This window comes from Nesoenas mayeri (genome assembly GCF_963082525.1).
Source record: "Nesoenas mayeri genome assembly, chromosome: 5".
Taxonomy (NCBI): Eukaryota; Metazoa; Chordata; class Aves; order Columbiformes; family Columbidae; genus Nesoenas; species Nesoenas mayeri.
In genome coordinates, this window is record NC_137548.1 from 39,610,302 (window position 1) to 39,635,754 (window position 25,453).

The 25,453-nt window shown below is 38.7% G+C and overlaps 1 protein-coding gene across 1 annotated transcript; it reads right to left on the reverse strand.

The window, feature by feature from the left end:
- Positions 1 to 606: 606 nt before the first annotated feature.
- On the reverse strand, positions 607 to 23,690 carry TMEM62 (transmembrane protein 62). Its single transcript, XM_080345364.1, has 14 exons — positions 22,723 to 23,690; positions 19,462 to 19,573; positions 18,205 to 18,342; positions 17,054 to 17,099; positions 13,924 to 14,065; positions 11,721 to 11,845; positions 11,458 to 11,580; positions 10,443 to 10,598; positions 8,911 to 9,070; positions 7,126 to 7,239; positions 6,117 to 6,201; positions 4,431 to 4,535; positions 3,451 to 3,569; positions 607 to 2,614 (listed from the first exon to the last, which is right to left on the reverse strand). The coding sequence occupies exons 1-14, from the start codon at positions 22,900 to 22,902 to the stop codon at positions 2,288 to 2,290; spliced, it is 1,932 nt and encodes a 643-aa protein (XP_080201490.1). The 5' UTR covers positions 22,903 to 23,690; the 3' UTR covers positions 607 to 2,287.
- Between the last annotated feature and the right edge of the window lie 1,763 nt (positions 23,691 to 25,453).

Consider the following 25,453-nt stretch of genomic DNA (forward strand, 5'->3'; position numbering starts at 1 on the left):
ACTTGAACAACCACTTACCTATATGATAAATGCAGCTAAATTAAAGGTTTCTAAGAATTTTCAGTCTGATGAGATACAAAGAATTTAAAAAAACTTTAAGGTCGTATTGGTAAATAGTGTCTTCTTGTGTTAAAAGTATAAAGCTTTGGAAGGAAAGTTGATATTTTCCTGCTAAAGGTTTTAGAATATTGGAAAACTGTTTAAGAAGGAGAAAATCTGAATTAACATGAGACAAGGGAAGTTTTACTTGTCTGTTAGGCAAAAAAGAGCTGCCATAGCTGTGGCTGTAGAGCATGAGCACTTGCAATGCAGGGTGGAAGTTTCTGAGATTCTACAGTGTGCTCTTCACTGGGATACCAGGGCAGGATAGTCCCTTTCTCTCAAATTTTGTTACATCATTTCCCACACATGTATGTAATTCACACATCAAACATGTTTCAGAGCATGTGATACTTATTTGGGTCCCTGGTGCCAGGGACAGCACATCTACAAATAAAACATCTTTGCTTACCACACTATTAGCATCGAGAGATTAACAGAATTCCATCCATGTACCCAATACAACCCACGGAGGCAAGAGGTAAATATTTGACAGAATAAGATTTTTAAGTCCATCGACATGTGATTACACTGAGATTTTATTACATTTCAATCAACTGCTACTACCACAACCAAAATGTCTCATTTCAGAACAGGGTCTTGTCACAGGGTATAGATATGAAGTATTTTATTGCCACTTATTATGCTCCCTGATCACATACAAGTAATTTGTGAAATGTCAGGGGTTTTTTTTTCAGTTGTATTTCTCACAAGTAAATTTTGTGCCCTGTCTCTTCGATTTTCTACCAACTTTGCAAAACAAACTTATGTAGCAAGAAATGACATTCTGTATTTTCTTAACAGTGTATTTAACTTACACAAATGAGAGTGGTTACTCTCTTTCCTATTGTAAGTCATTGAAGAACAGGAATTAAGGAATGGGAAAACTCATCTTTTAGAAATAACAAAAAGTCTTAATTGTAATCAATATTTTCTTCCAATTTGATTTATTTTCCTGTGTGTTCTACTGCAGTCACTGCTGTTTTCTTTCTAAGGTGCCATAAATAAGTTACCCCTCTTTTTTTCTTGAGGAGCCATAAATAAGTTACTGTAAAATTACCTAAAGTATTTTAAATGTTCCACTCACAGCAGACTTGCGAAGCAGGCCAGTGTTCTCCTTACTTTATAGATAAAGGCACCTCAGCTCTCTTGGCTCTGGATCGCTACATTCTTCATAAGTGTAACTGTTATATCATTTTTAAACTTAGAAAAACTGACACTAAATAAGTTTTCCTACGTCACCCTTCAGTGTGTTTGACTGAGACCCAGAAATGCAGCCCTGACCCCCTCGCTTACAGGATTCCTTTGGGCTCTCCCATCCTGAGGACGTTGTCTCCATTCTTTGCTTTAAGGCTGAACTCTGACTACAGCTGGGAATCCTGGCAACACTCATCATTCACTGGCCTTTCACTGGTCAGGTGTGGGAAAACTGGCAGCCTCAGCAGTGGAAAACAAAACTACTTCTTCCCAGAGAGAGCATGTTAATTAGTCATTTGACAAGATCAATAGGCCATGGCTCAGGTAAACATAAACACAAATACACATATAAACACCTAACAGCCTATAAACTGCTCATATATAGCACTGTGCACTGACAAAGTCTATAAGCGTAGGACTCTTACTGTGAAGGCCACCACAGCACCTTTGCAATAACCACCGCTTCATAAAGACATCTGGCATAGTCTTGTAGTTAGTCTTGTTCAAACAGATGTAAATCTTGAAATAAAAAACAAAGTTAAGCACAAACCCTGGAGCTCGTTATCAAGATCTATGCTCATTTTCTCCAGCATTATAAAAATCAATAATTTAATGAATTAGAAGTATTTTTCCATTCATGGTGGTAATGAGCAAACATTTCCATTTTTTGATCCATACAGACATACCTATCTTCTATATTACAAAACCCCCAATTATAGAAATTATTATACCATTTACTGTATACTGTATTAACATATAAGTGTGTTATATAACATGTATTATACAGTATACTGCATATGTATAATAAAATAAAAGTATAAAATACATATTGTAATACGTTTATGATTTAATACAGCTCTATAGCAATGCAGGTGCAGCTTCAGATCTTACCAGCTACTCGCTGGGCTGTATGGATTTCCAGCATCCCAAAACTATAGATTGTGCCTTCACAGTTTGTAAGTTAAAGAACTTTGAATACTTATGTTGTACGTCAGAAGCTCTGAGAGTTTTTCATTTCTACTCTGTAAGTTCTGAGTGCAGATGATTTCAGTGTCCAGGTTTTATAAACCAGAGCAGAGGCCAGCACCACCAGCCATGTTCTCATTGGGGAGAGGAAGAAAGCCAAGGTCCCGTAGGTTCGCTGCAGGAAATAGCAGGAATAGACCTGCCAGGCCAGAAGGAGGGTCATTGCCAGGTGAACGAGCACAGCTGTGAGGCGTCGGACGTGACGGATGTGAGAACGGAAGCTGTGACCCTGGCACCGCAGCAAGAGGCACCAGCACAGATAGGCCATTAAGGGCAGGTTGAAAAACAACATCTGAAAACAAGAGCAGAGAAAAACAAGATGATGAGCAAGCCAGGTGTTCTGGGTAACATACCTGAGGGCATGGAGCATATAAAACCATCCTATTCTAAGTACTGAGTACAATTCCCAGAGCTGGAACCTCAGGATGTAACTCCAAGACTGCAGCTGATGGAGCTGAAGCTGCCTGTGCCGCAGCCCCAGGTCGAGCATTCCTGTGCCCTCCTTTGCAGTGGGAGGCACTGACATGCATCTGACCTTTCGTGGAGCTGGCTCAGGGAGTCTGACTTGGCAAAGTACTAGCACAGGAAAAAAGGAAGGTCCTTATGTCAGTTTAGCTCTCTGACCCAGCTCAGTGCAGTGTCAGACAAGTGTTAGCACTGGCATAACGCAGGGACCATAAAGGAGGCAACATTAGCTTGGGTCTGGTTTACATGCCAAGGAACTGCTCCTTCTCTTTCAGACTAAGGGCAGCTGGAAAAACTAGAGGGCAGCCACCTCAGACTACTGGAAGAACTGGACTCGGGGAGTGACACCTACTGATCTGAAAGGTTATTTAGAAACAAATTAGAGTGGTAAATCTGTAGAGATGACTTCTAATCCAGACATCCAGGGAGTCCAAAGCAACATCAAACAGAGGAAAAGAGAAGTCTGAGAAAATAATGCACAACCTTCCTTTTGGTCCTTTAAATTTGTAGAAAGGTAAGGTAGAGCTGTTGTAGTCACGCATGGCCACTCATCTTCTCTATCTGTCCAAGAAACCTTACTTTATAAAACTATTACCAAAAAAAATCAGGAAAAAGGTCCCTGAAGAAAGCAGTTTGTCAGCCTTGATTTTTATAAAAATGTACCTGTAAAATGCCAACCGCAAATGTCAGACTGCCCTGTAAGAAGGAACCACCGACAAACACTCCAAAGGAAAAACAGGCCCCCACGTGGCCATCTATCAGTTCACCTACAAACCACGGTCCTGAAAGAGAGGAAACCAAACATACAGCACCATCAGACAGTACAATCTAGACGTGGCCCTTTTGCACATTGCTCGTTGTACTGCTGAGCACAAAGTGCTTAACAGGGGAAAGTAACTTCTCTGTTGCTGGTCTATAGTAATAAGCCTAATGTTTTCATCTTCAACAAACAGCAATCTGATGAATGTTCCTGATGTGAAGATACCATGGTAGACCACTGAGCTGTGGCATGCAATGAAAAGATGATTTCATCTCTGTGACAATTTTCAACAGCACATATAATGTTTTTCATATCGGAGAAGCAAAAAGATAGATCCTTTCAAGTGCTGTCCTTTTCCCAGAATTACAGTAAGAAAAATGAAATACATGGTCATGAACAATTCCAGCACAGCTGAGCTTAGAAGTGAAACAGGCAGGCTGCACTATGTTGTGCATACTACACTGACTGCCAAGGAAGCAACTATTTTAGCAACATCGTATCAGTGGAGAAATCAGCTAAAATTAATAGCATCAGAGCCGAAATGCCTTAGTAACATGTAATGTGCAATGTACCTTCAATATACTCATTTTACATCAAGGTACAAACAGATCTTATTCAAAGAATAAGTGAAAACAAATTTTTAAATACTCACCTTGCTTTCAGAGTAATTTAATAATGTAAGTGTTTAATTAATTCTAAGGCTTCTAAGTTGGGCTCTTACAAACAAACCTTCAGTCTCTTTGAACATTAACTTTTCAAGGTCCACGTAGATTTTGTAGCTTCAGTAGATTCTCCAAGATGTTAGAAGTCTCATTTTTTATCAGGATCTGATGTGTCATTTAAAAACACTAATTTATGTCCTCCAGTACTCTAAGTTACTTACCCAGAACAGTGTATAAATTCAGAACCAGAATGGAGTAATAAAAGATGTTTGTTTTACTGAAGACATGAAGGGAATACGAGGTCAGAGTAAGTAATCCTGGCTTTTCTAAACAGAGATAAAATATAAGAAAAATACACTTGATTCAGATTGCAACACACACATATATACGAATATATATAAAACATTGGTCTTTCTGAAACAAATCTGTACATTATTTACTCATTCTATAAACAAGAAATATAAAATTAATATTTGGTATGTCTACAGAACAAACACAAGGGAATTCATTTCTGCTATTACTGTGATAACTCAAAGGCACCAATAAATATAACAATCTATGTTAAAAACAGCAGAAGCTGCCCTTCTAACTAAGTACACTTACTGTAAGTAAATAGAACTGAATGACCATTCTATACCCAGAAAATTATGTTAGCTAGAATGAAAAACATGGAGAAAGTTCATACTAAGTGAAAAGTAAGAGATTCAAAACAGTAATTGTGCAAAGCCAAAAAGGCAGGTCAGCATGGACTAGATTAACTGGATTTTCTTTGGTTAAATCTACTTGGTGAGATCTGATAGCAACTCAGATAAAATGAAGGCTAGGTGTTAAAATGGCAGCATTCTGACAAGCGTGTGATGTTGGCAAAAAAAAGCAATATTAATTTTCTAACGGAAGCAGACAATTCATAGATTGAGATCGACAGAGCCTTCCTATAAATGCTGGTTTTTAGCGTTTCACCTATTATGTGGCTGCCGTTCTCACAAAGGATTAAATCCCCAGAGGACAAGTTTGACCTTTGGAAATCAACAGCTCTAACAAATTTGTTCTCTAATTTGTAAAACATTTGTCACAGTCTACAGGGACCTTGCTGATCACAGAGTGCTAGCTCTTGTCATTTTTAGTTGCCGAGTTCTAAAAAAGGCCACTGAAAATCTCTTCTTCTTCTATGTAAGCAGTTGCTGTAGGATGCTACGTGATTATGACTATAAAGGAAGGGACATACACTGACATGAATAGGAAGGGAGGTGGCTTCCAGAAAAATCTCATTAGTAAGGTGTGGTTCAAACAATTGTTTAAAGAATAAACACCAAGAGCTTAACAGTATTAGTTTTAATTTACCAGATTCGTCACAAACAAAGTATCAACTTATGACAAAACTGATCTTAATATTATTTTGAGAATGACCCAAGCCTGTTCATGTTCTTTGCAAAGATTAACAAAAACTATTTTTGTAGACAGAAATCTGTTTCTCCACTCAAGTGACAGATAATTCTGTGCCAGCTGTAGTGTAACAAGCACACATACAGAACTAATACAAAATAAAACATTCCTTTCCCTACGCATTGGATTCTTCAGTGAGAAAATTAAAATCAAACCTTTAGACTTCAATTGATTGGATTTTTGTTTAAACAAAGACACCTGATCAAGTTTTTAGTTTTTAATTTACTTTACTTGATATATTGGAGGTTTTCTGGGTCCCCTTAAAAGCAAAATGGCAGCTTCGGAGAACCCAGTGAAACCCCACAGTACTAGAAGCAAAATGCATATGGTGATGAACAGCACAATTACTTGGATACTGTTAGCATACAGATGAATAGTAAAAAAAACCCAAAACAACAACAAGCCAAACCAAACCAACAAAAACCCAAACCAAACCAAACCCACAGACAAACATCGGCTCATACCTTTGAGCGCTGGCTTTTGGAGGTATCTGAAAATAACAAGCAAGGCGACCTGAATCAGCACTATCAGTCCAAAGAGCACACGAGCCTGAAAACAGAGTTTTAATTCTAAGCCAGCCCTGGAGCAGTAGCTGCCTTTGAGGATGCCTTATGGACATGGATAGGATGAGACAAAGATTTCTAACTAAAATACATATTCAAATCTTGACAGTGTAATTGAACTGAAGAGTCAACATAAACTTAAGAGTTTCTAAGTTATTTGACTTGTATCTTACTGACTTGAATTCAGCTGGATGGCTGAAAGTGATAGACCTGGATCTTTCCAAAATGAAGGGTGTAAAACACATCTATTGAAACAGTGTAAACACACTTCCTATGGAAAACATCTTCTGAGCACTGTACTGAATAGAACAAAACATTGTGGACAATATCGGTTACTGATTAACAAGACTAACATAATTTTGAGCCTATCATGATACTATCTACAGTCACATGGACTGTCCTATGTTGTTCTATAAGTGTACCTAAACTATTATGACATGCCTTCTTGGCATGTACTGAGCTGTAACACTTCTGGATATGACCTGGAACTGGGAATTTTGCCTTCCTTTTCACTGGAGCAAGCTATAATGTCAGCAGCTGCTGTGAGACTTTTTCCAGCATTCCTACCAGGACACATATTGCAACAGATCACAGTGAAGGTTTCTTTCTGCTACCTCCAGTAGCTTCTTTTCCATTTCTTGCTTGCACAAAATGTGGGTGTACCTGTGCCCAAAAATGGACAATTGTGACTAAATCCACGAAGTCAACTGTTTGCATGAACCACTGCCGCACACTCACGTTTGAAGTGTGCAATTTGAGAAAGGAAACTTGAAATATTTGTGACATTCCAATGGAGTCATATCTGGAAAAAGCAAAATGTATTCAAGCCTATCAGGAACTAGGAAAATGCCTCCTGCAGTCTCCAGGGAAACCAACACAGAGTGACAGCTGTTTTGCTGAAAGTACTTACTAGAACATAGTGGTCAGTAAGAAGAATAAGAGATTGCAAAAAGCCAAATCTAAGAGAGAGGTTTTCTTCCATAGCAAATTTATGACCGCGGGTGCTAATTCTTCCTGCAGCATCCTAGATTGATATAAAACAAGAGAGCAATTAGATACCAGTAGTGAACAAAATATGTAATTGAAGTTGCTAATTATCATTGCAGCTTTCCTGGAAAGACTGAATTGATGCATGCATGTCTGGCATAATGCTGTATTAAATACATTTACCTACAAAAGATTACTTAGTGAGAATTTCATAGTTTCAAGTAAACTGACGATTGTAAGTTCATACTCTAAAAGTGCTACGTATGAAGTAGATCCTGGTCAAGATTCAGCACCTTGTGGAAGACAGTGACTACTTATTTGCCACCATCACCACTTGTTTTCTGAAAGCTCAGTTCTAGATAATAGATCATCTTAAAATATTTTGAAGCTTTGTTGTGCTTCTTTTCTGGCATATTTGATAGAAATTGATATTGATAAACAGTAACACTGCTACATTTGTTCAACAGTTTGATGTTTCTGCATGTGTAACACTGGCACCTTACCTTCCAGTACATAATAAATGGTTTATTTATAGTAAAGGATTCAGTATGTTTAATGTGATTACAGATGAGACAATATTTGGACAATCCTAGAAACTATATACAGCAATTGTAGTATTCATATTTTCTCCAGGTACCTAACTCAAGTTAATGCTTCATTCTCCTCGTTTATCCAAAACTATTGAGTCACTAGATGTAACAGTAATTTATGACTGGAGGGGAAAGGAAATTAATTTTTTTAAACCCCCATCCAGTTATCTGATAATGAGCCTGTATTTGCAAACAAACTACTGCTCTGCAGGCCTGTATAACCCTCTTCAAATGTTACTCAGTTTTGTGCATATGCTTTCATCATCATCACAAAAAAACAAAACAAAAAACGAAACCACTCATGAAATACAGCTCTCACAGGTAAAGCATCACAGAAATCAGTAACAAGCGAGGGGGTAGAACACTGGCCACACAGAAAGGCCATTAAAAAAAAAGCCAGTATAATTCTTGTCCTGTGAGAAATAATGCCTAGCTGGGTTCCAGCAAGCAGGACAAAGCTGGCTTTCCCGTTACTATTGTGCAAATGTGCAGAATGTTACAACAGTCTGATCGAGTTCTTTGAAGGCCACTTGAAAGTACAAAAATGAAACATAGTACCAAGAACAGAAGCATTAACTGAAAAACATTTTTTTCACCCAGTAATCTAAAATCAGTTAGGTCTGACATTCTGGGAAACAGAAACTGTGTTCAATGTCAGCCTGTAAGAGATCATGTAAGGAACTTCAATTATAATCAAAGACAGCATTCCAATCTTCCAGCTCTAGTTCCTTTGCCTTCTGAACTAACATGATGCTACTTCCTATTTTCTTTAAGCACGATTATTTTTCTTCCAGGACAACCTTAAAATTTGTTGCCTGTTACTCAAAATAATTTATTTTTGACCAATTACTTGCTCCTCTGTCATGTCCTATTATGTTTCTCATGAAAAATAATAATCCTTTCTTTTGTCCAGATGCTTTATGAATGTTTTAGTGCTCAGCAGTCAGCGTTTTTTTAATGTAATAAATCCTTTGGGTTTTGTAATCAGACAAATATGGAAGGAAGTCTGTTAGTCTGTCATCATGTATTTTGTCCCTAGTTATGTAGATACAGAAGGGTGATGGAGCAGACGTGACAACATGAAATTTCAGTACAAAGAATGCCAACATGTACTTTACCTGGACAGTCACATCTATGTGATGAAACCCTTCACTGTAGTTTTGTGGACTCCACCTCAGCACATAGAGAGGGCCAGACACCTGATATGCATTCCCCAAGTGAACTCCATCTATATAGACTTTGACAGAGATAATGGCAGAAGGAGAGAAGGCCAGAATTCTAAGGAGTAAATAAACAGCAAAATAAACAGATTTGTTACAGGACTTGCAGATTTATCATTATTTCCTGAAGAGAAGTCCCTAAAGATTACACTACCTTGTACTTAAGAGTTAGAAATTAAACCAGTGAAATATCTGTAGACTAATAGTAATGTGGTAGCTCTTTCCTACAGTTAAAACCCGAAGTTTTGTATGGCATTGTACAAAAGAATAGGAGAGAAAACTGATTTGTGGAACAGATGAAAAAGTGGCAGAGATCCTCATGTCTTGGCAGAAATAATCTTAGAACTCTTGCTGTCAGAACATTTGCTAATGCAAGTGGGATGCATCCTCCTGCACACATGCAAACACAGAATCAATACTTGTAGATATCTTCTCTCTATCTAAAGTCCTTTGTTGTTGGGGGTGGTTGTTTTTTCTTTTTCTTTTGTTGTTGACTTTCAGTCTTTGTAACTGAATTTATGAGAAATGGAGCGAAACACAAGACTGGTATTACAGATCTGAGACACCAATAAATGCAGTATCACTTGGCAGTGCTTATATTCAGAGAAATCTTAATAGTAATACTAATACAGACTCAATATATTGCACACAGAATTTCTTTCATTTCTGGTAACACAAAAGGCATTCCAGAGCATGTTTCAATCAAGTAAGGGAGTCTCATATAGTTACGGTGAACAATTCTACCTGTTCATATATTTAATACAATCATAAGAATGTTCACATAGGGTTCTCAATAGGAAACTGGAAAGTAGATAGACTTAGTAGGACACTGCTTCCTAATTGAAAAGTATGACAATCTTCTTTTGACTGGAATTCTGGGCATGCAATATACCCGTATATTTAATGCATATTGGTCTAACAGGAAATATAAGATGTTGGAAAAGGCACAGAAATTTTACATACAAATAAAAAAAAAAAAGAAAAGGTAGAAATAGAAAGACAGAGAGATTTAAAACATATGAAAATTGGCAGAGGCTGAAGATGTTTTTATAGATGCAGGTTGTATGGAAACACAAGAGGCTAAGTCTGAAGTGAATAGAGAAAACACTTAGAAAAATACACAGACAAAATCCTGACATCAGCAGAAGCAATGTGAACATGTGAGATTAATAACATGGATTACATGGTAACTGCATAAATAAAACGAATATGAATTACTACTATATGATCTCATTTTATCACAGATATGACACAAAGTGACCTTTCAGGAACAATATTACAGAGAAAACTGACTTCTGAGAACAGTGGACACATGCATCTAAAAAAAAAGCTTTTGTGTATATACATGTAAATATAGATGTACATTACAACCAAGACACCAGCCATTAAAATATAGTTAAATATTGTGAAATCTAGAGATGACAGGGTACCTGATATGAGTGGAATGAAGAATTTTCACTAGTGGTTCATGAGCAGAACTGCTGTAGAGGAAGGATTTGGGATTGGTGATGAGAACTACAGGCCATTCTTCAAAGTTAAGATCTACAAAGCTGAAGAGGTCATGATCAAATGCAAGGATCCGGTACCTGTAATGAAAGGAAAAAAAATTGTTGATACTAACTACTGCACACACAGCTGATATCCATGCTTCCCAAGTTCCTAAAGATAACGTGTTTGTTTTATTTTCCATTTATTCTCTTTTGTAGTTGATCTTGTATTAACCAACTCCACTGTATTAACTGTACAGCTGGTTACCTCTGATCAGGTTCATTGATTATAAATCACTGAAGCACCACTCAAAATTCCAAATGACAAGAATTATTGAATTTTGTAGATGAATCAGATAGACTAACGTTATGTTAAAGAATTCAAATATCATGTACATTACTACAGTGTCTGGGTAGGTACTCTAGTATGGACAAAGACCCAGCAGGCCCTCTTCTTGTATGCATGCATTTCTTGTATGCATTTCTTAGGATTACTGCAGAATAAAAGTTAGTATGCTACTATACATTCCACACAGCATTGGACACTTTCGATGTGCTGTTAAAGTAACATTTCTCAAGTAGACTTCTTTGTCTCTAAAATTCTAACAACTGGTGCAGAGCATGGGTATTTTGAAGTAGTGATGCTGAATTTTATTATAATACATTTTATTTGTCTACTCTGAAGTGTAAATGCATACTAAATGGATGTTTAGATGTCCTCTTTTTAATTTCTGAATATCAAGAATGAATTAAAAAATTACTTAATTTACTAGCACATTGTTGGTGTAGGGAAAGAAATCCCAGACCTACACAGAGATACATTTTTCAAAAGCATTAACAGTAATAACCAGTCAAGCAGATCTAATGCTTCTTTCAAACTCTCCAAACAACATGAAAAGGAGTCACAGTATAATCACATAGGCTCCATATAATAATTTGCTGACGTAGTGTTCCTTACCTCCTATTATCCATCCAGTCTCCCAGTTCAAGTTCCAGAGTACCACCACGGTGTTGACTGTGCAGAACTGGCATCAGCCCACCCAGTGTATGGAGATGTCCACATAAATAGGCTGTGGCAGAACTAAGACAAGAACATAAGAATTGTGATTATTTGGGTGGGAAGAAAATGGCACTGCAGAAAACCTGAAAAGTGACAGGCAAGTATTAGGAGAGTCAAGAAATGTACTTCAGACTGAAATCACACAGGTAAAAAAATCTTACTTCATTAATGTTCGTATTCCTGGGGCTGGGGAGATGATCACTGAGGTGGGAAAATGGCCAAACCAGATAGTATGATTGCTATGCAGACTTTCTGTTGCCATCACCGACAGCTCTTTCATTTGATTCTGAAACAGGCAGGTGTATGAAAGACAAACAAGCAACCAAACAAACATGTTTAGCATTCAGGCTATTTGGAAAGAATAGCAAACAGAAACCAGAAAGAAACTAATGAAGCATGCAATTCTTTTTTTTTTTATTTTCAGAGAATACTCAGTTGCTTTAGGGACCAGTGCATGGACAAACCGTATCACCAAATGTATCCCTAAAATCCAGTGTTGGAAACACAAAGTGGAAACAAGACACTCAGCACCTTCCTTGCAAATGAATGCAGGAAAAGTGCAATATAAAGAAAGAATTTGGTAAACAAGATTTCTATCCTTTCTACTGCTTATTTATATAGTCAAAGAGGACATGCTTGAGTTGATTTTACAAACATCCTTATCTTACAATTATCATCCCTATGATCTCTTGAGTTGCTAGATGGCCTTTAATAGGCACGTCAGACCAAAAAAACTGTGCACCCTTTGCTTCAGTCATTTAACTGGATGAACTATGATGCTGAATCTTGAAAATATTACTCAGCCATTGCTCTTAAAGTTAAGCAAAAGTAACACTATACACAGCAGGTAAATTTTCTCTTCTTTACATGTTTGATTTCCAATATCAAATCAACTGCTTACTGTCCAGAGAGACTCAAACATCTCAAAGTCTAACAGAGGAGGCAGAAAAACTAAAATCAGACAAGAACACAAATCCACTCTTTCACCGTTTTGCAGCTCATCCTTCAGGGTAACCCAGAGAGCAACCAATATATTTTTTTCCCTCCTGCCTGAAAATAAACTCTGAAGGGCATGAATAAATGAAACAGAAATAAAGGTATATTAAAAAAGAATAGATTCAGTATACCATTCTGGGTTAATTTAAAGGGCTTGTTAAGTGAGATTATATTTCCTTCACCTTTATGAATTTGGGCTTTAAGAATATTTTTACCTAAGCTATGCAATCAAATAACTGATACAAATCTATTTCATTTTTCAAATTCCTGGCAGAGGTTTAATTCTTAATAAATAGGGATCTACCTTTACCTTCAGTTTTGTGTAAAAATCTGCAAATGATTCTCTCTGGACTCCTGCTGCTGGGCAATTAGCAAGCAAATGCTTGACTTATGGCAGCCAAGGACAGGAGCTCTAGATTCAATGGCATTTCTTAGCTCCTCGAGAGTTTGTCTGCAAATCTACTGCACACACTTTGGTTTACAGTAAACAATGAGAACAGTACTTGGCAATCCTACATCAGCTTTCATCTAAGTACCACCAAGCACTTTACAAACCCTCAATTAAATGTCAAGCCTCCTTTAGACAAGATTAGAGGGAGGACATTTTACTTCTCATTGAGGCTGTTATCACAGGCAAAATATGACATCTGTTTACCAAAACACAGTAATTCTTTGCCAAGGCTTCTTTCAGAAGAGTATCTCAAGAACAATAGCATATCAACAGACTACAGGGAAAATTAAAGGGAAGTAAAATGTTATCTAAGATGATATGTGATTTAAACATCGGGATTAATGTTATTTTTTTCAAAAAAATACCCCATAATTTTTATGATCTCAGAAGACCAGACCTAACTTTCATAAATGACACATTTCTTTATAGCATTATCTTTCACATTATTCCATTGATAAGTGCAACTCTCTCATCAGTAATATCTATGAAAAAAAAAAAAAAAAGCAGCTAACAAACCAAAAAGGAGAGAAATTAGAAAGTTTGGGGCTTTGTGGCTTTGGTTTTTTGTGTTTTGTTTTTTTTTTTTTTCTTTAAACTTTGCAGCATATAAGGAAATTATCACTCAAGTCTAGCTAAATGCTAAGAAACTATCGACAGTGTCCTTAAAATGTCTAATTTGACATTTTTGTACTGGATTATTTCTTACGAGAGAAAACACAGATACTCTAATGTTAAGTGACACATTCATTTTTCTAAATAAATGTCCCACCTGCATAATAACTTAAAAACGTGAAGACTCTTTCAGATGAGCACAAATATTTCAGCTAACTCTTCTTTATAGAACAAACAAACCCCACAAACAAACCACTACAGAAGTAAAACAGCCAGCAAAATGGAATGCAAAACTTATTAAATACCATGTTTAAAATTCCAAAGAAATTAAAGGGTCTCTTAGGGCCTGGGGTGAGTGTGGCATCCACACAGATGAATGAATAGTTCCCAAAAGAGGTGGTGTGGATGTAATGGAAAGAGCCATCTTTATGCCAGGCGGAGTATTTCCTGCCAAAATAAAATGGCAATATTGCTGTTAGGAAAGCTTGCAGCAATGACACAGATGACCTGCATAATATAAGTCCAAGATTTCCTGCATTAGATCTATCTCCATCCTGTTACTGCAGTAAAGTCTCTTCTTGAAATCAATGGCACTGAAAAGTCTGTACTTGAGAGAAAACACATAACACATGTTAAGCCAAGCAGCAGGTGAGCATACAAACATACAAAAAAATGTCAGCCTAAATACATTTTCCATGAACAACATGGTACTTTTTAATGGATAAAGGATAGGGTGACAGCATAAACAATGCAAAACTAATAGGCAAGATGACAGAACAGCAGGATCTTACACCACTCTTAATAAAAGGAGATCTGCAAAGGAAAAAAAAGCCTTTATTGTTGGTATCTGAAAGAATTTTTCAAAAAGCTTTTTTTTTCCTTTTTTACCTTGAAATATCAAAGAAATCAAGTCCTGTAACTAAAATGATCATGAATAAATCTGAGATTAACTAAAAGTTATTTGGTTTAATTGGGAAGAATGTTTTTTGTTTTCTTTTGGGGTTTTGGGTTGGTTTTTTTTGTGTGTGGTTACTTTTTTTAATTTAAACTCCCTGCATGATATATGGAAGCTAAAACATCCCTGAGTTCAGATGAGTATAGTTTGAACTCAACCACCCAGAAAGCAGTTCATATCACTATTGCTCCACCAATCAGAATCAACAATAAAATTGCCAGAAAGGTTGACCTGAAGAGAATAAAAGCCAATATATAAAAAACAAGTTCCAGATACAAATCAATACTTCCAATGCCATAAAGACCCTTTCACAATGTTTATTTTTTGAAGCTAATGTTACCTTTATGAATATCATGAACTTCAATAAGAAAATTGGCAGCTCAGTACGATAATCCTAAAATTTCTGCCTTTAGTCCCACTTAGCGTATCTGTAACAGTTGAATCATCCTCTGCTCATGCTATGGACATAAAACAGGAACCCATGTTTTTGTGTAAAAATATTGTTGTATTTCAATACAACTGCTGCCTTCTTTCATTTTAATACATAATGAACACCAGAATGTGGTGTTGAATAAGTGTTTTTCCCTAGCCTCTGTTTTTATATCAGCAAGCTGCAGTGCTCTAAGGGGTACAGCAATGAATGAATTATTCGTTCAGGAATCACATAAAGGAAAACAGACAGCATCTTACTGTCACTCATACAAAAAACTCCCCCAAACAAAAAACAACCCAAAACAAACAAAAAACAACCCCATAAAAACAACAAAACAAAACAAACAGAAACCAAACACAACCAAAAACATTGCCCTTTTGACTGTTTAACTTCCCAGGGGCAGAAGAAAAGGCTTAATTTCACTTTGCCATCTCCTTTCTTCCTAGAGTGTAGCACATCTACTAAAAATTTTCTTAAACTTTATACTTTATTAATTCATCATTTCAATAAAATTGTCCCTATAAAGACAGTTCTGCCTTTAGCGATGCTTAATGGCTTTTGAGGACTCTTTATGCCTTTCTTCTGCCTTAGAAAGTATGACAAATCTCATTAAAGTGTCTTTATTTTGCTATGATGACAGGCTATAATAAAGCAAAAACCATTATGAGAACACATTTGTTTAGCAAGACACTGTCAATTAATAAGCAAAGTCTTTTTCACCTGACGCAGAACTTCACTCAGAAACTATTAGGTTGGCTAAAATTCTTTAAATGTTCACCCTAATCCTTTCCAATCCCTTTTGCTATCAGTGCATCTTCATTGTGGACTACAGGCAGGTGATCCATCCATCTTTCCAAATAGTAAGCTTGTCCAGGCCAAACAACAATTCAGGGATGATCGGGCAAATTCACTAATGCTACATCTTCCCACGCGTGTCACCAGGACCTCTGGTAGCACCATTAAACTAGAGTGGAAGATTGATACTAGACTGTCATGTATCCACATCTGTGGCAAAAGGTACAGGGAGGTGCACTGCACTAGCACATCCAAAAGCCTTGTTAGCACCATGCATTCATCCCTCCATCACAAATCCACATGTGAATTGCACATCTTCCTGCAAATGCAGCTGCTGTAGGATCTATCCCACAGAATTTATGGGAAAATGTATCTGCTCCTGCTGGGCCATAGAGAACTGAAGCAAACTGAACCATCAGATGTTTAATCTGTGTTCCTATTGCAAAGTGGATGGCTTAAGAGCCTGAATTAAAATAGAACTTAGATTTCCAAGTCCTCCTCGAGTTCCAAAGAGTCAAAGCTGAAAGCACCACCAAAATTATGAGACAAGATTTTGTGTTCAGATGTGAAGGGCAGAAGAAACTGAGAAATTAAACACGAGTTACAGCTGAGGCTACCATCGCAATGTACAAGCAAAAGAGCCAGCTGAAGAGGGGGAAGTTTCCTCACCTATCTTCACATTTAAATCTCAAGTGTGTTCCTCAAGAACATTTGTCCAATCATCATTATCTGCTTTTTTTTTTCTTTACCTTGAGTTTTCTAAAATGACTAAGATGTGAAGAAATGGCTCAGATAAAATTCAGGTCTATATGACATGAAGAGCACTTTTGGACATGCAGAAAGAACATAAAAAAGTGACATTTTCTCTTGCTTTCTTTTTCTTTTTTCATCTCCTTTAAGGAGGACAAGCATTCTTTGGGAACACTGGTTTTACAGAAATAGGTCACACACTGTTCTGAGGAAACTAAACAACTAATGGACAGATGATTTCCAAGATGCAGGCAGATTTACACTATACTCAATTACAAAGCAGAGAGGAATAAGAGATAAGAAGTCTCTGCAAAGAATTCTGTATTTTCACAACCTATCCTGCTCTATTAATTGGCACTGGAAAAGAGAGGGGGAATAGCAAATATGATCCCAGACTACAGGAAAGTCAGTGAAAAGGCATGTATGTGATAGCTGAAAACAGAATATTTATTATTGAGTTTGACCTTAAATATAATGGCATCCATATGGTAAATAAAAGTACCTGTAATAATTCTGAGCACTATCCAGGTGTGGAATGTTGAATGAATCTGTAAAGGAGAGAAAAAGGAAATGAAGAAACCCTCATATCAAATTGATTGTTGACCTTTGTATTTTATTTCCTAACGTTGAGATAAAGCTGTCTCAGCAGGCACTGAAGAGCTATTTTTTTTAAAGCCCATATTTGACAAATAGACTGTCTAACTGTGCAGAGAAGACATTATATACTTGATGCAGTTGACCTAAAAGTGGGAATAGTTTTCTCATTTAAGTTTCAATTCAAACATAAAATTGTGGGAACGTAAATTGTAATTTAGTGGCTAAAACCTAACCATGTGTTTCCACTTTGGCCATAAATCTTTTCAGAAGTTTTTCGGATTGAGGGCATTCTCTGTAATTAAGACCTAACTCATTCAAGGAAAATAAAGTAGTGACAGCATCAGACAATAGCATGTGTAAAACAGACAGCAGCTTGGGGAGGTTTGGGGTCCAAGCCTCCATTAAGGCTGATAACAGAAACCTGATAGGGAAATGGGTGTAAAATGTCATACACAGACTGTATATTATAAAGTATACACTTTTTTTTTTTTTGCCAGTGCTAGGCTTCCTAGTTTTGCCCTTCCTGTAATAGCCAGATTATATAGCCTACAAGGTTTTTAACTTGTGTTTGAATGCTTAGAATGTAGCAACAACTCATGATGTGTACAAATTTCCATGAGTTCTTTCTATAAAAAGAAAACAAATTTCATTTACTTGCTGAATATGCACTACTTTTTAACTTACCTGTGGGGGGAAGCCTGTGAAATTTAAATTGAAACAATTTCTTCAGTAGGGTAAGGTTACAGTTTGCCCTTCCATTAAATGACACAGTATATAAAGTAATGACCCGGAAACTAATGTCTGGAGGTATCTTCTACCACTTGCCAGGCAAAAGCAACAAAAGAAGTCTCTTACTTCCCTGGTACTAAAACTCCAGTAATCGCCTGTAAACAAAGTGTGCCCTCAGTAGAGCAGACGTGGATGGCAAGCCCTTCTATTGACTCATAGCCACCACTAACATGCTAGTAAGTACTAACACTTTACCACTATATTCTAACTTGCCTACACCAGCTCTGTAATCAGAGGAAAGGAAGAGATGTTTTATTTCCTTCTTACCGTGATTCCCTTTGATGTCTATCCACTTGGTTTTTTCCATGACCTTTGATCTCTTCAGGATTGACCAGTAAGTTTTCCATTCTGCTTCCACCTGCTCAGATCCCAGTTTATCTCTTGTTTTAGCATCTGTCAGGTCACCTGAAAGCATACAAAGGTGAGATATGACTAGAAGCCTACACAGTTCACACAAATACTGTGACTAGGCAAGCACGCAATCCAGGCCCCCTAATCTAAGTGGCTGCAGGCTCCTCTGTGCAATCGGGATGTTCCTGTCATCCGGTCCAAGAAGTTGCTGTAACTTAAGTGCCTTCCAATGCACATGCAGCAGCCTGTGTTCAAACATCTATCAAGCACATCACTGCAGCACATTTACCAACACCATGCCAAAGTAAAGAAAATAGTTATGCATTTATTATGCCTGAAGGTTCTAGTCACAGAAGCTTTAACTTCACACCTTCTGTATCCCTCAAGCTCAAATTAAAGGTCAAACCACTCCCATTTCTGTTCATATAGTACAGCCTCCTGGCATTGCTAGTTAAAAGATTAATGGTAACTATTTCTGAACTCTTAACTTAAAAAGCAAGCAGCAGATAAGCAACTCTCTGTAGAAACAAAAGTTGAGGTCTAGTATTAAGATTCTAAAGCCTTGCATATAGTAATGGCTCAAAGCTTTTTCATTTGCTTGCCAAAACAATTTAAATAGCAATAGCAAGCTATTGAATGAAATGGCAAGACTTATTTCACCTGTCTTGGTATGATACGTTCAAATGGAAAGGAGCGATGAAATCTTATGTTAATTCACAGATTATTTTATTGCAAATGAGCAGGGATTACTCTGAGACAGGAACTGGCTCTTAATGGCTAATCAGAGACATTGCTCACTTCTGTAATTTCAAATACAAAGAATGACAGAGAATCACAACCAGGTGACAAGAAGGAAGGTAGCTGCTAGCAAGGACTAAGGTGTAGCAACAAATATTGGGAAACAAGAGTCATATTGCATAATTATGTTTTTGTTACATATAATACACACAGAACTCACCGTGAAACTCAAGACATTGGACAAAATCTAATTCTCTTGAGTTTCTAAGTTATTCTCTTCTGTTTCTAGCAGCCTATCTTCAGCTGCAATTCCATTTCCATTGCTTAAGATACGATATGGCTTTAAAGTTCTCTATTGAGATGCTAGAATTTTGCTTATTTGCTTTTCCTTTGACAGCACATTCAACAGGAAACTCACACTTTTGAATTGCTCACCTGTTGCTAGAACAAGTGCTGGCTGAATTATATCAATTGTTTCAGAACAGAATTTTTCTAAGTCAGGAGCTCGTTTGGGATCCCGAAATCTACTGATATGAATATCTGATACCTGCAAAAGAGAAAAATGACACACTGTCCCAAGCAGAGGGTTATTGCTGCCCAGCTTGTTCTGCAAAGCCAAGTACATGCAACATAAGAGTGGTCATAGCGATTCATATCAGTATAAGGGATACTGGCAGAAACAGAAGTGGATGACCAGGGGAGAAAAAAGCAGAACAAGCATATGATATTGCATCTCTAATCCCTAACATCACATGTATATCAAGAAAATTTCCTTAAATCCAAGGACATACAACAACATGGGGAAATACTTAGCTATCTACAGTAAGTTTTGATGGCTCTAAGTGGCCTGTTGACTTCTAAATTCTGTGAGCTTCTGGTATAATACAGTGGTCTTGTTGCAGCAGAGAATACTAAGCATTTCTGAAAAGCAAGAATAGGTTAAAGTTACCTATTACTAGAAGCATACTGACAACTAATTTAGTACCTTGTGTGACATTTCCATTAGCTGGGTGGAAGGTTTTCTAACATTCTCCTCATGCATTTAATGGAGCTGATGAGTATGCTTAGGTCCCATTCCACGGGCCTTCATGAAAGCAAAGATTGCCCAATAAATGATGATATCACTTGTACATAACTATAAAAGATGCTGATCATATCTAAATGAAACAGTCAAAGCCCTCACATCAGAAGAGTCGTATGGGGCAGGATGGGGAGAATAAGAAAAGTAAGATTATTATTATTTTTTTTTTCTACATTGTGGCTTTTCTGGTCTGTCCAAAACAAATCTAGAGTGAATCCTTTCAATTCCATTTTCCATTCCACTTCAGTCAACCAATTAATAAGCTATCCTGCTCAGTTTAGACAAATGGTATTTGACGCTTAAAAAATGATGAACACATGCTTATGGCCATCTGATGATACCACTAACTGAGAAAGAAAAACATTAGTTTTTACATTCAGTTTAATACACTGGGTCACTGGGTAAAGCTTTTTCTGGACGTTGCCTGACATTGCCTGAATACAGTTTTTTAATTTAGCCATATCCTTAACTTCATTTTTATTGATATAGTCAAGTTGTTATGAATTAAGGAGTACAGTAAAACTACCTTAATAAGCCTGATTTTCTACAGAGATCTTCCCACATTTTTCCTCTACTACAATACTAGTTTAAGATTTACAAAACACTTTTCTTGTAAGTTCTAAGAGTTACAGTGTCCTGAGACTTCTGAGAGCTGCAGCTAAGTTCCTGTTATCACTAAAAGCCACGAAATATGAAAATCTTGGGAGTGGAGCTTATTTTTTGTTTGCTTGTTTTTGTTTTAAATTAACTTCAAAAGATGTCCCAATAAAAAGGAAGTCAGTGGACAATGGGAAAAACTTGTAATGCTCTTATTTAGTTTCCAAAAATGTAGGTAAAAGCCCACTTCCTGCATTTCTTTTCTCTTTTCCCTCCCTCTGACTCATGTGGAAATTTAGCCTCTCTCACTGCATCATAGGCACTAACTTTCATCAAAATGTGTTGGAAGAGACTTAGGAATGAGAAGAAATCCCCATCCACTTTCCTTATTCAGAGAGGATGTGGCTCAGAAAAGGCAGGCATTAACAAGGGAGCATTACAAGGCATATAGCAACAGTAAAATGCAGCCAGCTGGCAGAAAGAGAAAAATCAGCTGTAAGCTTGTAGAATATTGAACTAGAGAGCCTATTAGGCACTGGGTAAGAAAGGCAGGTCTGCTATAAGAAAGATGAAAGAGCCATTAATACAAGAATAAAGTACAAGGATTGCAATTTAGTTCAGTTTAAGGAGAGACAGTCCTGTGGATGGGAGGAAAAACAAAGCAGGAATTGCCGGGGGAGGAACCCATCATCTTGAGATTTGTCCAGTGACCTAGGCTAGACCTATGGAGTCACCAGGGAGCCTGAAGCCTGTTTCCCACAACATCATCAGGCACAATGCTGGATTTAGTGCTTAATTAATTTCCAAGTCAGGTCAATGATAAAGCAACTGTTAAAGGGCATGTCTGAAAGAGAACATAACCACTTGAAAGTAAAGCCAAGTCTAAAATTAGGTGTGCCCTGACCTGTCCTTGGGAGAACTCCATTTGAAGTAACACAACCAGAGAGAACATGGCAATAGAGGTATGGAGGTGCATACACTGCTTATCAGCATAGCTCTACAGCTGCTATATGCTGCTGTAGTTGACTCTCTTCAAGATAGCAACTCAAGATAGGGGCTTTATCTACATTAATTCAAGCATATCTTCAAATCTGTTCTGCAGTACAGATAAGCTTTAAGTCACCCAAGGAAAAATCACTGAAAAAAATTACTTTGAAAATACGTAGCAATCAGAGAGAACACAAAGACTAATGTCAGCTTGTGCACACAGAGTACTGCCTGCAGCTAATACATTGATCCAAAGCATCCTTGAGTTTGATCATAAATGCAAAATAGTAAAAGCAGCCTATTTGTTAGAAGGAACTGCAGAGCAACCCCAGTGACATCTCAGCCATTGATTACCCGCAAACCTGTGAACAGCTTGAGGTTAGTTATACGCTAAATGCTTCATGAATGCTCTGGGGCCAAGGGTCAGAAAAGAGACCACAGAAGCATCTAGATGTGACAGTTTCTTCCCAGGACTATGCCACTTGGATCTTATGATCAGCCTGGAAACAAAGCTCTGTATATTTAACCTAATAGACATCACTCTTGCACTGGCCCAGCACCTTCTATAAAAATCCATGGAACTATTTTCATGGCCACGTAACTTTTGGAAGGGCAAAGGACAGGCAGAGCTGCATTTCTCACTGGGGTATTAGATAATACCGTACAGGGTGCTGATGCACTATATAGGCTAGTGTAATTATTAGCTGAGTTTTAGTTACCAGTTCCTACCCCTCACACCTTATTTTTGGGGTAGTCGAGTGAGCTGGCCAAACACCTGCAACTTCGGATTGACTCGAGCCTCTGGGACTGCAAAGGGGGACAGCCAAGGGGCACAACTACCCGAGGCAGGCGCCGAAGCACCGCCCCCCCCGCAGAGTGCAGCAGCCCCTCGCTCGGTGGCCTCGCACCGCCACCTCCGCCGCTACGGAGCCCCGAGAAGCGGGCGGCGGCCGTTCCCCAGCGCGGCGCCAACCGCCGCCGCTCGCACCGGCCTGTTGCTCGTCCCCGAGCCCTCCCCGAGCGCCGCTCACCTGCACAGCCCACAGCAGGTTGGCGGCCTCCGCGCCGGGGGCAGGCTGAGGGGCCCGCAGCCGCTGACCCACCGGCGGCGCCGCCCCCGAAGGTGCGTACCAATCCAGCAGCAGCGCCACGGCGGCCGCGGTCAGCAGCCCCGCAGCCAGCTTCAGCATCCCGCGCCGCGCCGCCACCATGCGCCGGCCCCGGGCGGCAGCGCCGGCTGCAGCACTTCCGCGTCACGGCCTACCGCTCGGCCGCGGCTGGCCCGAAGGCCCGGTGCCAGCGGGAGCGGGGTGGGGAGCGCTCCCCGTCTGCGGGCGCTGTTATCTGGCCGAGCTGCGGGATCCGCCCGCAGCTCCGCGGCCGCCCTCGCCCAGGCCGGGCAGCTCTGAGCGGCTCTAGGCCGCCCCCGTGCCCCGGGTCCCTAGCGTGCAGGCTGCCCCGCAGGCTGCCCGGGGACTGGAAGTGCCCGAAAGGCTAAAACCGAACAAACCGGCGCGGTATTTGAAACGTGCGGGCTGCCCTGGTCCTTAGGCCATTTTGGTGATTGAGGAGTAGTACCGTAAGGAGGCCTCGGGCCAGTTCTCCGGTCAAGAACAATGGGGACAAAAAAGGATGTAAGGAGTGGTCAGTGTCTCGTCCCACTTCCTTGCATGTACAGCATGTAAACACCTTTTTGTTTTCTTTCTTTCTTTCTCATTTTCCTTTCAGTATTTATCATAAATCGAAGTAATTGAGTTTGTTGGTTTTTTTGGTTTTTTTTTTTTCTCTTAACATACATAAAAAGTCTTTTTATGCTGTTTGGAATATACTTTTTAAATATGCACCACTTTAAAGCATACTATAACAATTGTACACTTTCAAAACTGGCATGTTATTCTTTGTTATCAATTCTCTGCTTTCCTAACTGCTGCCTGCAGTTGCTGTTGAGGTTTTCTTACTTACCATCTTAAGCATGAGGTTAGCTGAAAAAGTTTCTGTCACTTTACATCCCTGTTTGCTTTGATATTTAAAGTAGTATTCTCGAACAACTTTTCGGACTTGGAAGGTTTTAATCCAACATTGCTTAATTTTTATTATCTTGACTCTTCTCATATAATTTATCATAGGACAAAGAGAGATTTAATTTTTAGCATTGATCGAGAAAACCATTTTTCAGATCTTTTAAGTTTTATTAATATATCACACCCTTTTTCAGATGTTCTTGATAATTTGGCTACTCTTTTGTGGGACTATTGTGGTTTAACAGCTAAACAGCACACAGTGGTTTGCTCATTGGCCTACCCCCCAGGTAGCATGGGGGAAGAGAACTGGGGAAAAAAGGTAGAACTTGAGGATTGAGATAAATACAGTTTAATAGGACAGAAAAAGATAGGAAATAAAAACGATAACAGAATATACAAAACAACTGATACACAATGCAATTGCTTACCATCCACTGACCAATGTCCCGCCTCTCCCCAAGCAGCAGCTGCCCCAGACAGCTTACTCCCTGTTTTTTATACTGAGCATGACATCATATGGTGCGGGATGTCCCTTTAGTGAGCTGGGGTCAGCTGTCTTGGCACAACCCTCTCCCAACTTCTTGTGCACCCTCATCCTGCTCACTGGTGGAGTGGTGTGAGGAGCAGCAAAGGCCTTGACTCCGTGCAAGCACTGCTCAGCAGTGACGGAAACATCCCTGTTTTATCAATATTATTTTCATCCTAAATCCAAAATACAGCACTATGCCAGCTACTAGGAAGAAAAGTAACTATACCCCTGCCAAAACCAGGACAGGGACTTAATGCATGTTTACTTTGTTTTTCTCAGTTGCCTTCTATCTTGCTTGTCTGCTTCCTTCTTCACCACAAACAACACCCCAAACAACTGCTTTTAAATTGACAGTTAGCAATCAGTAACCCCAGTAATGGTGAGTTCTTGAAAACTAGGGTTTGCTTGATTTCTTTCTGGAGCTCTACCATTTTGTTTTAGCTCTAGCATGGAAAAGCTTCAGCTTTCAGGAGGAAATACTTATGCGTTATAATGGAAAAAGATTTAATAGAATAACAATAAAAAAAGATTGAACAATAACATGAATATCATAAAATACATACAGCAATACTTAGTGCACTAGAGTGTATGCTCCCGGCAATGAATGCCAGAGGCCAGACACTGCATGCACAGCGAGTGCAGTAAACCGTGGAGATCACAGCAGGTGTAGGGAAGTTAGGAAGATCAGTCAACGGGAGCAAGAACAAGACCCCTCATAGATGGTGGCCATCAAAGAATGAAGGGCCATCCCCAGCAACTTCCTGCTTATATATGGAGTGTGACGTTCATGGTATAGAATACTTCATTGATCAGCTGGGATGTCAGTCTAAGGTGCTGTCTTGTTATGTTCCCTTCCAGAGGCTATCCTGCACCTGCAGCTGGACAGCAGAAAAGTCCTTCATGCCCTTAGCAACAGCTAAGATATTGGTGACTTCTTAAATTCTTTTCATACCAAATCCCAAACACTAGAGAGCTACTGGAAGAAAAACATTAACTCTGTCCCACCATGCTCTCTCATTATTCTTGTTGAAGGTTTTGATTGCAGGGTGACAATAAAACTATGGCAGATGTACTGTCAACCTCCTCTCCTCCCTGCCTACCCTCCTTAGCCCCTCCCTCTCCCCCCCTTCCCACTAAGGACAGGTGATCAAGAGGGAAAGAAGGACAGAGAGAAGAGAGTTGGAAAAATTAAAAATGTTTTATTAATGCTAC